Here is a 16,878-nt window from a genome sequence, read left to right on the forward strand (position 1 = left end):
TGTGACTGGCAGCGATGAAACTGATTCTAGATGTACAAGTATTAATAGTATTAGGATGTGTGGAGGTAGTTATTGTAGACAAAGTAGGACTTGGGATAACGTAAAAATATTAGCAGAAAAAGAAAAAACAGTGCAGGTACCTGCTGTTAATAGCACTTTCACATGTTCTTACCCAGAGTGTTGTAGATGCCGTCACCCTCCTCTTTCACCTGCTCGTCCAGCCGCTCCATGTTCTGCACCAGCAGCGCCACCACCTGCCCCTCCAGCTACAGACAAACACAAGGTCAGCAGACTTCAGCAGCCATGACATATATAAACATATATCGGTCCTCATCTTCATGTTGATTCATTTATCTTGTAAAACAATGACCAAAACCTTTGTCATCCGAAAGCACCTTCCTTTGAGTCTAGAGTAAGTTTTCTCACACAGTTTGGCCACAGCAAAGTGGGCAGATTGACGGGTGCAGTGGTTAGAAGGCCAGATTTATGAGCCGTGCTGGACCATCACCCTGATTCATCTTATCACGGAAACCACCTGGGCCTCCAGCAACAAGGACACGAAAGGCTTCACAGCGAACAACAGAGGAGACTAATGGATTCAACCAAGCCTCTCCAGGCTCTCCTATGTTGCCGAGGCGCTCAGTCGCTCACCAAATGAACTGTGATTGTGTAAAAGCTCTGAAACGGGGGAGCTGAGCAGGTGAACCACATGATACTGCAACACACACAATAACACACCCCGTGTCATATCCCAGCTAGAAATTCAATCAGTCTTGTACACAGACGGCAAGCAGGAGATACTTTCAATGCAACAGGTCCAGAAAATACATGTACAGTGACAGCCATCTGAATTTGAATATGGATAAAAAAAACACATTGGTGTTCACTGACGTTGTCAATATAGTCACTTCATTTGCAAAATGCACATGAACCCGAGAATAAACCCTCAAAGCCTTGCTTGGTTTAGCAGGCTGGGCCAACAACAAAACAACATCACATTAAAGTTGGAAAGTAGGAAAATAAGAACAACAGTTCATGACTTTTCTCAGGTTTCCATGGCGTTAAAGGTTCTGACACTCACCAGAGCATCGATGAGTACCTCTGCTCCTTCCTCACTCTCATGGAGCGTGTCAATATCGGTCAGCTCCTGCAGCAAGTCCACCACAGCGATGGCCACATCTGACCTCAGGCTAAGGAAAACATGATCACGCAGATGGAGGTGTCTTCTTATAAAATAACTAGAAACTAATTTCCATAAGGAACAGATGATTACATTTTAGTGATGTTCCCAAAAACCATCTTTTGAAAAATTTGGCTCTCTTTACCAGAGCAACAAACACTTCTTCCTCACCAAGTGTGCCCGTTGTACGAGTGAGTTCTGGCTACTGCTACTTGCAGTCCAAATTGAATTTGACATGAGATGCATGGCGAAGGACAGCGCTGTCTGAGAGTTTTTCAACTTATTACTGTTATTATTATTGGAAGGATATCAGAGTTTTCGTGGCTCAGGAGCCCCAGCAGTGAGTGGACGGAGTTGAGCTCCACCAGCAGGTGGTAGAGGTCGGGCATGGTGGCGATAACATGCATTTCCTGAATGATGTCATTCAGATCAAGCTCGGACTCCATGAACCTGACCGATGAAAATGATACGGAAAATGAAGTTGAACTGACTGAACAAATCGACCCACGTGCTAATCGTGACAGAACTTACTTCTCTGGGTTATCAGGAAACTTGATTCTCAGTTCCTGGTTCTTGTACGACCTTTTCTCAAACGTCAGGATCATTTTTTTCACCGAGCTCTCGTCCACCGGCTCAGCCTGAGTGAGACAAAGGAGAATTTAAACAAGAAAAGTCTTGGTGAAGCAATCAGCTAGCTCACCAACCACGACAAGTTAAGTGGAAGGTTTTTGAGAGAAAAGTGGTTGATCGTTTGACACCCCTGTGGAGTAAAAGCAGCAAAGTGATGAGAGATAATGGCGGGTTAGGAAATTACGAGACTGCAGCACTTTGCTCTGAGTGGCTCTTGAATGTTAAGTATCTGAGGGGACAATGGGACCAGTTTCATAATTCCGTTGTTTTATTACATATGTTAGGGAAAAGGGTAAAGCTCTTACTAAGTTATTACTCAGACTCTAATCCTGATTTAAACATTGAATGATTTTACGTAGAAGAGGAAAGACAAGTTTGCAGGGTTGTGCGATGACTTAGCCGCTCATAGTCATTTGCAGTCAATGGTAACCAAAGGCGAAGAAAGTAATCAGGGTGTATTGCGTACTTAAGTGAATAAAAGCTTTTCATTTAGTGCAACTTTATGTTCCAGGAAACTCATATGCAGTTATATGAGCGTAGTATTTCATACAGTATTATGCAGATTTAGGAGTGGTCACCTTATTATGCAGAACTACAAGGTGTCATAGTGGCAAGGATGCAATAGCTGTAACTCAGCACTCATCGACCACCACTTCCCTCACCTCAGGATCATCTTCATCCTGGTCCCTCAGTTTCTCCAGGATCTTCTTTCCATCTGGTTCCTCAGAGTCCCTCATTTCGGCACCTCCATCCAGTGCTGCTGCTGCTGCTGCTCTGAGTCTGGCCTGCTCTCGAGGCAGGTATAGCCTCGGCTGTTTCGCTGACTTCACGTCATCATCTGCTCCCCCGTCATCATCTCTGTTACGACCTGCGCCTCGATCAGGCTGCGATAGTGAGGTGAAAGTGAAATATATCAAACATATCAAACAGCTTATCTGAAATAAGCAGAAGCAGAACCATCCTCAGAAAACAATCACAAATATAACATTAAAAGCCCAAGTGTTGGGAGACAGTCCTTTATGTGGTCCAACTTCAACAAAACGTAAAAACGTATAACAGTGAGGATACCCATATGGTATCCTATAAAGGATACCATATGTGTCAGTTCTAGGAACAATGTGGAAATATGTTCCATTTTCCCATTTAATTCATTGTGAATGTGGCAAAGGTGGTTACAGGAGTCATAACAAATTCAAGAGTCATAACAATGTATAGATTTACTCTTTTCATCCCCTTTGGAATATATTTTGTCATATATTTAAGGTAATATATATTTTAGCGACTGAGATAAATATAAATGTTGTACTATATCTTATATTATTACTGACCAGTGTTCAAGAAAACAGCAGTGACGATGAATATGTTATGTTTTGCAGGGGAGTTATTTAAAATAAGCTACTTTTCGTTTTAGTTTAGCCTAGCTAGTCAACTACCATCACCAGTAACCTGCAAGCGACAACCTTCCTAAATACACAGATATCTAGTGATGAGCATTTTCCTCTGCAAAATGCAAAAACTATTACGGGAAGGACATTTGTGAAGGGACGAATGTAAACAGGGAACGTCGCCCTCAGCTACACTCGAAAACTTCCCTGATTTGAATGAATTTCCGCATAAATCAAGAGCTCGTAGAATGTGAGAAAAGCTGAAACTTCTACCTGATATCGCAGAAGCTCTCCGACATCCATGTCAACGGGAAACTTGTCCGGGAACCCTTTAATTTAGAATGTGAAACAAAATTAATGCGTTGGCTACAGGCGAAGCTAACCGGCTAACAACAAGCTTCCCTCGAAACGCATGCCTGCCGTAAAGCAGGTCTGATGCTGTTGCTCGGAAACAGTGTCGCAAAGCAGGGCGGTCAGTTAACGCTGTTCATATTTCACCAAATGTCGATGTTTTATTATTTTAACAGAATTATAAATTAGCTCAACATTATTGATACTTCTAGCAACTTGACTCACATATTATTATTTTGTAAAATATATAACAACAACAACAACAATAATAATAATAATAACAACAATTATTATTATTATTATTATTATTATTGTTTTTATTGTTATATTATTATTATTATTAGTAGTAGTAGTAGTAGTAGTAGTAGTAGTAGTAGTATTGTTATTATTATTATTATTATATTTGTAATAATCATAATCATTCACAGATTATATGTTAGATCAAACAAATATTGAATATGCACATATGTAACTGTTTAACTATATTTAATTATATCAACATAATACGTTTAAAAATTGATGTGTACTTTCAAGAGGAAATTAATGATTCTGACACTGATGCAAACTCTGAGATTACCATTTAGAAATTTTTTGCCATTGCTTTGTGACATGTAGGAAACTTGTTTGGAAATGGATGAATATTTGTGGATGTTATTAGGGGTTTATGATCAAAATACACTTCCTCAAAAGCACATACGTTTGGTACGACAGCGCCAAACATATGAGCTTTATATATTTGGGTTAAGACTCTACTGTGAAACAAAAGAGACATTCAAAGATTAGAAAAGTAACAGAGCCTCGGGCTCAAATTTGAAGCTCGATCTGAGGGTGAAGAAACATACATGTGAGGCTGCAGCGTTTGCATCAGAGGGGAGCGAACAGTCTTTTGCTCAGTAGCAGTATAAGCACCACCGTTTCAAAGGGATGTTGGTGGGAAGGCTGACTGACTGACCAGACACCATCTTCTGACACCAAGCCTCGCAGGCTCTCGGAAAACTTGATTCCAATGCCCTCATTTCAAAAGAAGTTTGCAGTATTGTCCCTGACAGGCAGAAAATCATCTCCTCAATGAGATGCCACGGGAAATTCACGACTTGTATCCAGCGCTCGCCTTGTGCGGTCATCTGTGACGGCACAGCAACAGAAGCACCATTTAAATGGAAGGCAAGACCTGAAACGTCCAGCTCAATTGCAAACACGCAGGAGACGACACATGATCAAAGGGAGCAGAGAAACATCTGAAGAGGGAGAGTGAAAGGATGCAGGGCGAGAGAGTGAAGGCATTTAAATGGAAATTTCAAGATGGGAATGTTTTCAAGGTTCCAGCTTTGTAACAACATGAATACGAAGCTCAGCCTCTGCAACAGAAGCGAGAGCAGCTCCGTCACATTATTAAAAGATCAGTCTTGAAACAACAGTGAATATTTTATAGGATAGCACCGGATTACTAGGCTGAATAGACTGTGGTTTCCCTGGAGAGTGAAGTTGTTTACCCTCGTCTGACAAGTCAGTTCTGAGACGAACACTCTTATTACTGCTATTACAGCTGAACATAACTCACTTGCTGCGGGGATCAAAAGGACATGTATTTTGGGGGTTATTTAAGTAAAAAGGGAGAGAGATGCACGTTTGAGAGTTCAGACTACTAGCATTATTTTGTTGAAACATTTGACATTGGCAGCATGTATTTAGGTTGACAACCAACACGTCAAGATCAAATATGAATTTGAGGAATAACATTGTAATTTTCAAGTGGCACAAGAGGATGGTTTCCCCCAATAATCCTGGCATTTATTCATTTAAACCCTCATCTGAATTTAGCGGTCTCAAGTCTAAAGACTTTCCATTTAAAAAAAACGGAATTCTCTTGGTTCAAATCTGATCCGTGTTTCTCAGTTTGACTTGGGCAGTCTCTTCCTTCAGACTCCTCTTCAGACCCAACCGTGGGACGTGCGTGCCGAACAAACTGTATTCATTTTTCCTCCCATTAATTGAAAATTCTCCTAATCACTAATCCAGAGGCCCCAAATCTCTCATTACAAAGCTCCTCCTGAGCTCCAGCAGTGTAGAAATGATAATTATTATAAAGCTTTTGTGTTCCTCGCCGTGATTGAGACAATCCCCAGTTGCTGAGGGAGCCACAGGCCTTAGCACACCAGCGTCTGGTGAATGGCATCTCCTCATCATTGCCCTGTGAGATCATTCCGGGGCCACACTGTTGGATCATTTCCACTGACTCTGCTCCATTTCCTTTCAAACACTACAGTACAATTTCACACAGGCTGTGAGGGCTGATTACATTAAGTCGCATGAGGTCAGCGGTGAGATTGAATCCAGTTGGACTTTGTTCAAGACCCGCAGTAGAAATCATCGAAATGGAAATGGCGCCTGTCAAGTGGTGCAATCACCATCTTTTGTCTCTTCCTCCATGTGAGTCACGCGTCACAGCAGCACATCCTCCTCGCCCGCAAGACCAAGTTTTTATCTGAATCTTAAACAGTTCATCTTTTATTCAGCTTTTGATGAAACCTCTCCACACAGACTTCAGAAGGTCTCTGCACTCCTCAGCTGCCATTTAAACACCTGGGACAGTTCTGGGCGCCGCACACAACCATGGTGACGGTCAACCGCTCTCTCCTGGACCCACTCACACCAGCACTGCCGACACCGCCAGGCCACACTGGCCCTTTTCTGAAGACAACACTCATCCTTGAAGCTCCAATGTTCTCATGCCTGATGCTGTCCCACGCTTCAGCCTCTTGAGTGAGACTTGCCAGTCTCCGTGCAGAGTCCGGCCAGTTAATTCCTGAGTGGTCAGCGCTTTGCACAGCTGTGCAGCTTAGAAAGCTCTCTCCACCCAATCGTCTTCGGACACTTTGTGAGGGAGGTTTTTTTGTCAGTTAAAGCTCATTAGAAGAAACAGCACAAGGACAGCCGAGCCTTCCTGACGCGCTAAACAATTGGATTAACAAACAAACAATACTCAGAGACAGATGGAAGCATGCTTGCTCCTGATAAGAACAACAAAATGAACTATTCAAAAACAAATTTGTTGTTTTAAGGTTCAAAGCTGCTTTCTGGCTGGAGAGGAGAGGGACGTCCAAGATAAACAAATAGAGACAGACAGTAGGAGGCGAGAGAAGGAGCGATGAAGGAGAGTGGCAGGCGGAGAGCACATTCATTTTATCTCCAATATGAAGACGATGGCTGTGGTGCTCCATGCTGGTCGCCAACGCCTGGCATGGCGTGTGCATGGTGAGAATGGAGCAGAAAGTTTCTGCAAAAGGAGGAACTTTTAAACAGAGGAGGTTCTCGTGTCATTTCAGCAAGCAGCTCACACACGCCTGCTTTGATTCAATCAGCAGCAAAGCTCCTCCTTTCTCTGCCCTGAATATGCGATCTGACTGTCAAAGACTAAAGAGAATTTAGAAGACAGGGGGGTGACAGGGGACGGACTCAGAGCTGAGGAGGATGAGGTGAAGAAGAAGAAGTCTGGATTCATTAGAGTAAAACCACTGTCTGTTTCAACGAATCATCTGCTCTCTGTGGAGGCTTCCTCCTCGCACCCTGTCAGCGCCTGAATCCTCCTCCCCCATAGTCACCGTGGTGCAGCGAGACAGAGAAATAAACAGCTGCAACTGTCGACGGGTCAGACGGAACAAGACCCGCCGGCGGAGATAAACAAGTGCTCCCTTTGACTTTTAGACAACCTAAAGGACACACTGCCAGCCAGCGCTCCAAAATCCAATTCCACCATTGAGACCGTAAGAGCATTTTAATGCGAGGCGTAGAGGAGCAGGAGCAGGGAACCTGCACCGCGGTCCCTGCAGAGGTCTGATAACGGCCTTTTTCTGTAATTACGCAGATGATATGCCATAATTGTGTGTTGCGCTGTCAGGAGACGCTGCAGCTGGGCTTTGATGGGGCCATTAGAGCGTCCACGCCAAGCACAGGTCGGTGAGACGGTTTTAATAATAATAATAAGGCTTATCAGCCGGTGTTGGCTGGTGTCGTTCCACCCATGCCCAGCCCTGGTCCGCGCCGTTTCCAGTCAGAAGTTGATGGAGAAGTGAGAAGCATGTCGGAATACTAAAGAGGACGACCACAGTCTTTACAGGGAGCATAAATCTGGACTGAGTAAGTGGAACAGAGAGAGAGTGTCGAATATTTATGGACGTAAAGCACACACTCAGACAGCAAAGATCACTTCTGCCTGCTCAGGTTCACAGGTGGGTTCAGATTCCTGCAGAACTAACGCGAGTCATTGTTCTCCTTCACATCGCCCTGCTTCTGTATTCTTGTCACCCCCCCCACCTCCCCGATCCTCTCCACCATCGTTTAACCTTTTCTTAAGATCACATCGATTTTCTCGTCTGAGCGAGCGTCATTACCATCAAAACACCTTCCTGAGGAGTCACTGCTTCCCTCTCAACGGCTCCTCCACACACTCACACACCACACTGCTCCTCCACAATACTTCCAGAATTCTTGTTGTTGTTGTAACCACAGCAACATTGGACTGACTCCACATTGGTAGACAGGAACAGAGATGGGAAGGCAGCTTGGTAGGTCAGGTAGGGCACGGGCCTGTTGGTCAGTCGAGGTTCGAGAGGACTGATTCAGTTCTCAGACTGGTTCGCGTAAAGGTCGCCGACCAAAGAGAAAGAAACGTCAGCCAAACTCATGACAAATACAATCACCTCACCTGAAACACACGGTCAGTCGCGCAGCAGAGCTGCTTCTTCTGCCTCAGTGTGAAATATACAACACAGCAACAAGGCTTTAATGTGAGGAGGTAAATATTCGCATCTGCCCACAAACCTCACCTCTAATGGGGCAATAACAACAGGCGGGATGAGGCGTGACAGAAAACAAATGACGTTATTTTGATTCCAGCGTGTGAACTGTGTTGCTCTGTGTTGGATTAAACAAAAACAGTTCCATAGTAGTGAAGTCAATGAAGCTAAGCTGATAGCTTGAGTCAGTTGAGAGGACGAGAATGTAGCTTTTGCCAAGCTATTAGCTCCTACAGTTCATTTTCTTTCACCCTCATTTGTGGTGGATGTTACTTGAACATAACAGAAGCTAATTCACTTGAGCTTGATAAACAACAGCGCCGCTAACCCTGCTGACCTGAGTAAAGCGGACATAAAGGTTTTATGTATCAGAACTGATGCTGCACAGAAGCACACTGAGCGTGACCTGGACCATGCATCAAGAGCAATAAAGAGTTGTGAGGACTAAATGGTTGTGCAGCAGTGTTCGCGCACGTGATGGAAATCAGCACCAAGGACAGCACCCCCGGAGATTTGGTTCTTATGAGAGTGAAAGTTTTTGTTTCCTCCCGCTGGTTACTTCAGTATTCCTGTCGTCTCCACCTCTCCTGTCGCCCCCGATCCTCCCGGCAATCATTTAACCTTTTCCTGAGATCACATTGATTTTCTGGTCCGAGCGAGCGACATGGCCATCAAAACAGCTTCCGGAGGTGTCTGCTGTTTCCCTCTCCCAGGATGAACGGGAGTTTCCCCTCCTCCCCTCCCTCCACATCTCCCAGAGTTTGTTTACTGCTGGCAGAGAGTCACCACTCCGCCCGGCCGGAGGAGCAAGCAGATTGGAAAAAGGAAGGTTAATGAGATTTTGGTAAAGTGGCCGTCTGGTGGTTTGAACTGAGATTAAATTGACACACTCTGATTAAAATTAATTGACCTGTGAAATGAGTGTGTCCCTCCTCAGTTAAGGAGTGATGGATATCACGTCTGGGGTCAACAGGGAAGCAGACACTGATGGGAAAAAATGTAAATTCAGTTGGAAATAATTGAGAGTGACTCGGGTGCCAATTAAGAGCCGACATCCAGGAAGGAGCCGAGTTATTCATTCGTCCATCATTTATCACCTGTGTGCATCACTCACTTGAAAGATTAAGATTTTCATGAAATGAATTCAAAATATTCTGCAGAGAAGAGATGCTTCTTCTGCTTCTGGATTGACAAAATTAATGCGAGTGGAAAAACCAAGAAAGACATTTAGACACACGCTTACTGCTTCAATAACGCTGTGTTTTTAGACTGTGGGAGGAAACCGGAGTGCAAAAAAGAAATACATTGTTTCTGTGGCAGAAATCCTATCACTTGATAATCTCCTTATAATATAATATAAAAGAGCGACGTAACGCTGAGCAGAAAGTAGCAGAAAACCATGAGCAAGTAGACGGTAGGAATGGGACTTAATACATGGAAGAAAGCGGAACAAAACATTTGAAATACAGCTTGACTAGGAGTCAGTTAAAATGACTTGTATCTACTATGCACCACAAAAGTTTGCCTTCACACAGACACACAGTGGTTTCCCACAGTAAACCGTCACAAACGCAACAAAGAGGATGATTTTTGGAGTGTTCATCACGCTGCATTTGAGTCAATGAAGCCAATTAAACACAACTTTGTAGTTGTAACTCCAGCTTCCCACAAAGCTCTTTCACACCAGCACCACCCAGGAGCAGCGAACAGCTGAGATCCAGAGGAAAAACAGGCTCAAACAAGGCACCACGTCTGAGGTGAGTCATTTCTAAATATCACTTGTTAACATGCAGATTCTTCTCCACGCTGGTGACACTTCATGAAGGGGAACACGGCATGAAGGCACAATTACAATGCAAATAGCTTATTTCCACTCCGTCAGAAGCTCACAGCTGTCCGATCTCAGCTCTCCCATCATCCACACTCCTGACTGACTTGGAATTGCTTTGGTTTCAGAGACAAAGTTTGCTGGATCACATATTTCTTTGTGGTGGGACATGACGAGCAGATCAGCTCAGACGCCTGCAGCAGATGAGGAGAGGAAGGACACGCTTCCCACTTGACAGCGCTCAAAACAACTGCCATACACTGATGCACAACATCCATCTCCAACAGGTGAAACAGGTGCAGGTTTCACACCAAACCAAAACCTTCTTCTCAGACTGATAGGAAAACCACTGAGTAGCTCAACCCTCTCTGGCTCACAATGCCGGTGAGACACCAGCAGACTCAGGACCAGTGAAACACCTGGAAGCAGCAAGTCAGGCACCACCTGCAGATGAGTGAAGATCAACTGTGCTACATTTACAACGCCTCACGCTGCACAAATTCTGTCCCGCAAGCCCACTTTGATTCGACAGTCTCTTCTTTATTCGTCTTGAACTCGCGCTCCTCCCCGCTCCATCCTTCTGCTCTGGCCAACCCACCTGACTGATGGTGTGCCGGGATGAGGCAGGCCGGCGCTGGGTGAGGAATCACACCTGACACTGAACCCCATTCACAGCAGTGGAAATGATGGATGCAAAATCTAATTTTAAACGGCCCAAGTGAAACTCCAGCAGACAGATGCGGCGAGGAGGCCGGCGTCTGGAAACACAGCTGGGGAATCCTGATAAGACTCACGGATCAAGTCGACCCGCAGGTTTGTTTGTGAGTGTGTGTGTGTGAGACGTCATCCTACTGGAAACAGCTTGAAACACAAACCATCTGTTCTGCTCTTAAAGGGGATTTGGAGGTCGGGACTCGGGAAACAGACAGGTGCAATGTATGTGTGTTTACTAACAATCTAGCAGAAAGTAAATGTTGAAGTTGCGATTTTTCTGCTCAGATGAAGAAGATTTATAGATGGTGCTCGTGAACGAGGGGAAGAAAGAGCTTTGGGACAATTTTCATTCATCTTGGTAACAGGACGAAAGCGGATCAGAGCCTGGAGTCAAACCTCTGGTGCTTAAGGTCAAGTCCATCACCTTCCTCTCAGAGAGGAGTGTAATGAAAGCCAGAAAGCAGATGCTCGACATTGTTTGGGGATCCTCGAGACTTTCCTGGCACCCCAAATTTCCACTCTTGCAAACATCCCGAAATTCCTCACACAAAGGTCGTGAGAGGGGACGGGAAGTTGAAGTCTGAAAACCGGAACCTGACACCCAAGGTCTTTTCCATTTCCTGTGCTATAATATAAAGTTGTTCAGCAGCTGCACACAGCCTCTCTAACAGAACCAATACAGAAGCCCCACACAGTGAGGGGTCAGCAGATCACAATCCAGACCATCTCCACCTCTGGTTCTCAGTGAACAACACTGAATTTCCCATCAACATCTGAACAAGTCTCAGCCGGGTCATTAAACATATGTTTGACACTTGAATTCAAATCTCAGACTTGGACCGGATGGACCCGCCTCTCTAGCGCCATGGCATCTCCCTGCAGCACTCACAACTCCCCGTGATGATGATTTATGGCCTCCTGCTGAGCTGATGAAATCACTGAACAGAACGCCAGATAGCATTAGCGCCACAATCGCTGCTCTATATGACCGTCGCCTGGCAACCCCGATCTCTGGTTCCACTCCTGACTTCTGCCTCACAGTGCTTTCTTTCGTCAGGGTGAAAAATGTTTCCCTGTGAATGCAAAGCAGCACTTCAAAACAGGGTGATGGGAACTTCCACATAAAGCAAAGATATTTGAGGAGCAGCGAGGAGACTGTGTTGATGCAATCATCCTGAAATGTTGTGACAGTAATTCCATGAAAGGCAGCCCAGCGTATAATAATCAGAGTGCTGTCTGCTGTTGCGTGTTTTACATAGAAATTGATTTTTGACTTTCAATCTTAAAAACGCCATACTGGCTTTATCTGGCTGTGTTACAATGTTGTGAAAATATTGTTTCACCGTATGAGTCTATATGCTTTGGAGAAGTCACGCCGGAGTGAGTTAGAATTCAGCTGCGTGAGGAGGTCCTGACAAAGGAAAGTCAAAAGCTTAGGAAGTCACAGATGCAGTGCCACAAACACCGAGCCACCGACGTGACCTGCTCGATCATCAGAGCAGGCCGCGGAGTGAGGAGAGCGGCAACACTGGAGATGGCTACGCCTCCATTCTTCCCCTGACAAGACCTTTGACCACTGTCCTGACCATGTTCGTCATTCACGCAAGCAGATGGAGTGAAGAAGACGCAGGACGCCGTTGCGACTGAGAAGTAGAGCTGAGGTAAATGAGGCGTGTCTTTCACAAAAGCATAGTTCCAACACGGACACTAGAGCATGTTGCCAAAATAATTCCTCACTCCCAAACATTTCTCATCATCAGCCAAATAAAAACCCGGTGCTAATTCCAGTCCTCTATGGGGTTCGCCCCCCCCCTTTATTTCAACCACCCACGGCAGCAGCTTTGAACGCTCAGTCATGTCAGACACCTAATATACCAGTTAAAAAGGCTCCCAGCAGCCCCAGCGGTTGATGGCCTGTAAATTGTTGATCAGCGGCTTGGCAGCGGCCGGGTGAATTGATTCCAGGAGAATCCTCCAGGAGCCAGTCTGTCTCTACAAAGGCCAAATATACAGCCATGCATCACAATGAGGTGGAACAATATCGACTGTGCGCCATTGTGGACCGACTGCTGGGGTCCAGAACCAAGCCGATACACATCTCGGACCGCCCCTCCACAACACACAGATAGCAGCACTTTCATTCTATTCATCGAAGGATATAGAGACAGTACAGTGTTTACCAAATGGACTTAAGCTGCGCAGCAATTCACCCCATTAAATGCTGTTCTGTACAGATGTGTCAGTCTCCTTCAGAGAGTCAGCGACGGAGCAGACAGCTGCGCTATTATCTGTCCACGTCCTCCTGGAGAGCCAATTACTGCACATAGAATGGAACCAACTGGAAAAGGGAAGAACACACTTGAAAGAGCTGGACTCCAAACACTGACCAACACGCAGGCGGAATCAAACACAAGAATCAGAAAGGATCCACACAGAAACCAAGAGAGAGCTGAGGAGAAACTAATGTACGGCACGCATCGAGTCTGAGTCTGTCATTTTACAGGGTATTTTCAACTCTATCTTGTGTCTTGGAAATGTTTCTCGCTCCAACTTTTTGGCTCAAAGAGACAGACAGGCGATGAAGAGCGAAAACGTGCCTCCACAACTGTCACAGTTGAGAAAGAAAACCGATAAAAATCCTTGTAAGAAAAGTTTGATGTCTGTTATTTCAACTCCAGCGGTGTAATTTATCACATTTAAGGCGGCTGTCACCGGCTAAGTGGGTTGCCAGTAATTGTGCACGGCCCGCCTCTAAGCAGAAGCGACTAAAGCGGCTCATCAGGGAGAGACTTGTGGAACGGAGTGGTGCAATCTCTTTATCCAGAGACGAAAATCGAGGCTGGCAATCGTGCTCCCTCTCTCTTAACATGCATGTCGTATTCTTCATCTGGGTTCTTCCCGCAGCCCTTGCTGCAGGGCCTCCCGGCACTCCAGGAGAAACTCATGTGTTTTTACTGGATTTGAAAACAAGTCATTAAATACAGATGAAATCTCACTGCGCATAATGAATTCTAATAACAGAGCAGATGAATTTGCTGCCGCTTCGCAGAAAGTATTTGAGGAGTGCAGGAGTAAAGACATGATAGTGTGAAAATCTGCTTAGTCATAATGAGGAAGAGAAAACCGACCTCTGACGGCTGTTCTGGGATCAGTGGTTAACTACAATTGGACTAGCAAGGTCAGGAATACAGATTCTAAAAACACAACCCATTGATCGCCACTCTGATGCCTGGTCCTCCCACAGTTGCTCAGACACACACTGGTCGAGATGGCACATCGACATCATGTGAATTATCTTGGCACAGACAAGTAGAGATTACAGTCATGAAAGAATGAGAGAAACATCTGCGCTCTCCAGCCAAGCCGACTTCTTCTCAAGGTGCCCAAACCTTCTCCCTCCAACATACACCATGGTCACTCCCCACCCTCCAGCAGCACCCTTCACTTCTCTTGTGGGGACTGTAAAGAGCTCAACAACTTTCTCAGGAGCTGTGATATTTTCATTTGTTCGATTTGAGAGCACCGGTAATTTGCAGCACAGAGGAATCCAATATCGCTCAGTGTGTGTGTGTATAAATATGGGCCTGAAGCGCTCGCCTCTCTAAACGGTATATCTGCTGTCGCGCGCGTGTCGATGTCTCCGATAAAGACCCAGGGCTCTTCAGTGGACCCAATAAACTTTGATTTACCTGCCCGGGCTCTAAAAGCAGCCCACAATATTCCTGCAATAATGCGAATTGAAAAGCAGCGGAGGAGAAAATCATTTCATCACTTTATCTGCGATGGTGTCAGCAGAGGCAGCGAGAGCTGACTAATCTGGGAGCGTGTGTGTGTGTGTGCGTGTGTGTGTGTGGAGAAGATAAATGATTACCTGTGTTTATTAGATGGAGCCTTGCGTGCCAGAGAGCTTCACCTCCCACTCAACCTTCCATTCAGGACTACAGAACAAAGCACGTAAAACATCTAAACATCTTTGTTTTATGAACTGATGAGAAAATATACAATCGCGAAAGGAAGAAATGCCTCAGCACTTACGAGTATCATCTTGTGAGAGCTGAAAATAAAGGTGGAGTGGCGCTGTCAAACTTCATCTCACGTCCTGCCTTGGTTCAGCCAGGAGCTCCATCTTGCAACTGTTGGATTTACATGAGGAATAAAGGTGCATTAAAGCGTTTTGCTCTCACTTTAACAAATGGCTCCCCATCAATCTTCGTGTAGTGTTCAGTGATGTCCAGAGATTAAAACACCTGCATGAAATAATTGATAAAAAAGACATCAGTAACGACACAGCAGCAATGTAATAAACAAATGAGGAACAAAACAGGATGCGTGTGTGTGTTCTTGTACTTCTATCTTTGTGAGAACATGCATTTTTAATCCACAGAGTGAGGACATTTTGGCTGGTCCTCACTTTGTCAAGTCTCATTCTGAAGGTTAGAACTACAAAATACCTAGGTTATTATAATTGGCTTATAGATTACTTAAGAGTAAAGGTTATGTTTAGCCATGGCTTTTAGATGGTTAGTTTTAGGGGGAGAGGCTGGGGAAAGCATTATATCAATGTCTGTCGGACCTCACTAAGATAGGAAGACAAACGTGTGTGTGTGTGTGTGCAGAGGATATGCACAAAGGCTCAGTTTCAAGGTGTGTGTTTGTGTACAGAGGACAGTGGCATGGTGAGAAACTTAAAAAAACAAATTGGCGGCCGACAGATCTTTAGTGACGTCACAGACAAGAAGAGAACAGGGTCAACTGTGAGAGACTGGTGAAGTGTTTTGCAAATCCAGAGTGATGCAGCAGGAGATGTCATGATGATACAGGGCTTTAATTTCATTTTCAAACGACTGTGAGGAATTCATAATCAGATAAAGATCTGTGCACTTCTGTCTGAAGCGCAGCGCATGAAGCGTGCGTGTGTGTGCAGCCTCATCACATCGGGACCTCAGGGGTGCGATTCCTTCAAAAGGCCAATGAGGAAACAACATGCTCCACATATCTCTCGCCTGACGTTGCCATGGCAACACACACTGCACTGCAGCTGACTGTGTACAAGTGTGGGAGTAAATACATCAGATGTGTAAACACACCAAGTTTCTGCACAGCCAGTCTTACTTCCACAGAAACAATAACAAGTTCCTGAGGTGTCCAGGACCGTTCTGGTCAAATTCATGACCGTGAAGAAGAGCTGTTAATGTGGCAGCCAGAACTCCCGCACTTATAAGGCAAGCCTCACCTCGCAGCAGATTTGAATCAGGGAGTGCAGATATTTCCAGCTCAAGTTGCAGGGGGTTATTTTCTCCCTTCCTGAATATATTATGGATATTTCTCATAAATATATTCATGGACACTTTTGCAACTTGGGATTTCTAACACAGATGCATCGCAAGTGTGATGTTGTCCTGTGTGTGTTTGTCGCACCGTGGAGCTCTGGCACTTCAAATATAGGAAAGACACTGTTGACTGGAGAGACGAGCTCTTTGACAGTCGCCTGTATGAGAATCATCTGTGATTGTTTGTTGTTGGCTTGACATGTTTGTTCACGCTGGACTGAGTTTATAAATCATCTGTCTTTGTAAGAGTGACATCGCTTCTGAAGTCAGCATGAATTACCAGGAGGGTTCCGTACGTGGTGCTGGTTCTGGCACAGCTGGGTCGGAGCACAGGAAGATCTGCAAAATAAGAACAGACATTACACAGTGACAACTTAAGCTTTTAACAAGATGACTCACATGAAAACGATTACATTTATGAATATGGTTCTAACCTGGAATAAATAGGTGCCTTTCGTCTGTGACGACCAACACTGACAGTGTATTAAACAATTTAACATTTATTTCACATATTTAAAACTACAATTTGTACATTTAATAATTTCAACAAACCCATTTCTTAATTTAATTCTGGCTTAATATGCATCTAGATATCTTGAAATATTATCATTTTATATCTCTCAGTGGATGGATGTACAGAGTGAGGAAATACAGGAGTAACCAC

The 16,878-nt window shown here is 44.8% G+C and overlaps 1 protein-coding gene across 1 annotated transcript in view; it reads right to left on the bottom strand.

Annotated features, from left to right (window-relative positions):
• ctnnbl1 (catenin, beta like 1) overlaps positions 1 to 16,553 on the bottom strand; it is a 32,511-nt gene extending 15,958 nt beyond the window's left edge. The window contains exons 1-9 of the mRNA XM_053849532.1: positions 16,495 to 16,553; positions 14,920 to 15,131; positions 14,756 to 14,822; positions 3,469 to 3,524; positions 2,473 to 2,694; positions 1,712 to 1,818; positions 1,489 to 1,630; positions 1,082 to 1,177; positions 173 to 266 (exon numbers count right to left, since the gene is read on the bottom strand). Coding sequence (XP_053705507.1) covers positions 173 to 266; positions 1,082 to 1,177; positions 1,489 to 1,630; positions 1,712 to 1,818; positions 2,473 to 2,694; positions 3,469 to 3,498 — 691 coding nt within the window. The 5' untranslated portion in view covers positions 3,499 to 3,524; positions 14,756 to 14,822; positions 14,920 to 15,131; positions 16,495 to 16,553. The remainder of the gene's footprint in view (positions 1 to 172; positions 267 to 1,081; positions 1,178 to 1,488; positions 1,631 to 1,711; positions 1,819 to 2,472; positions 2,695 to 3,468; positions 3,525 to 14,755; positions 14,823 to 14,919; positions 15,132 to 16,494) is intronic.
• Positions 16,554 to 16,878: the final 325 nt, after the last annotated feature.

This window comes from Synchiropus splendidus, chromosome 18 (genome assembly GCF_027744825.2).
Source record: "Synchiropus splendidus isolate RoL2022-P1 chromosome 18, RoL_Sspl_1.0, whole genome shotgun sequence".
NCBI classification, from domain to species: Eukaryota; Metazoa; Chordata; class Actinopteri; order Syngnathiformes; family Callionymidae; genus Synchiropus; species Synchiropus splendidus.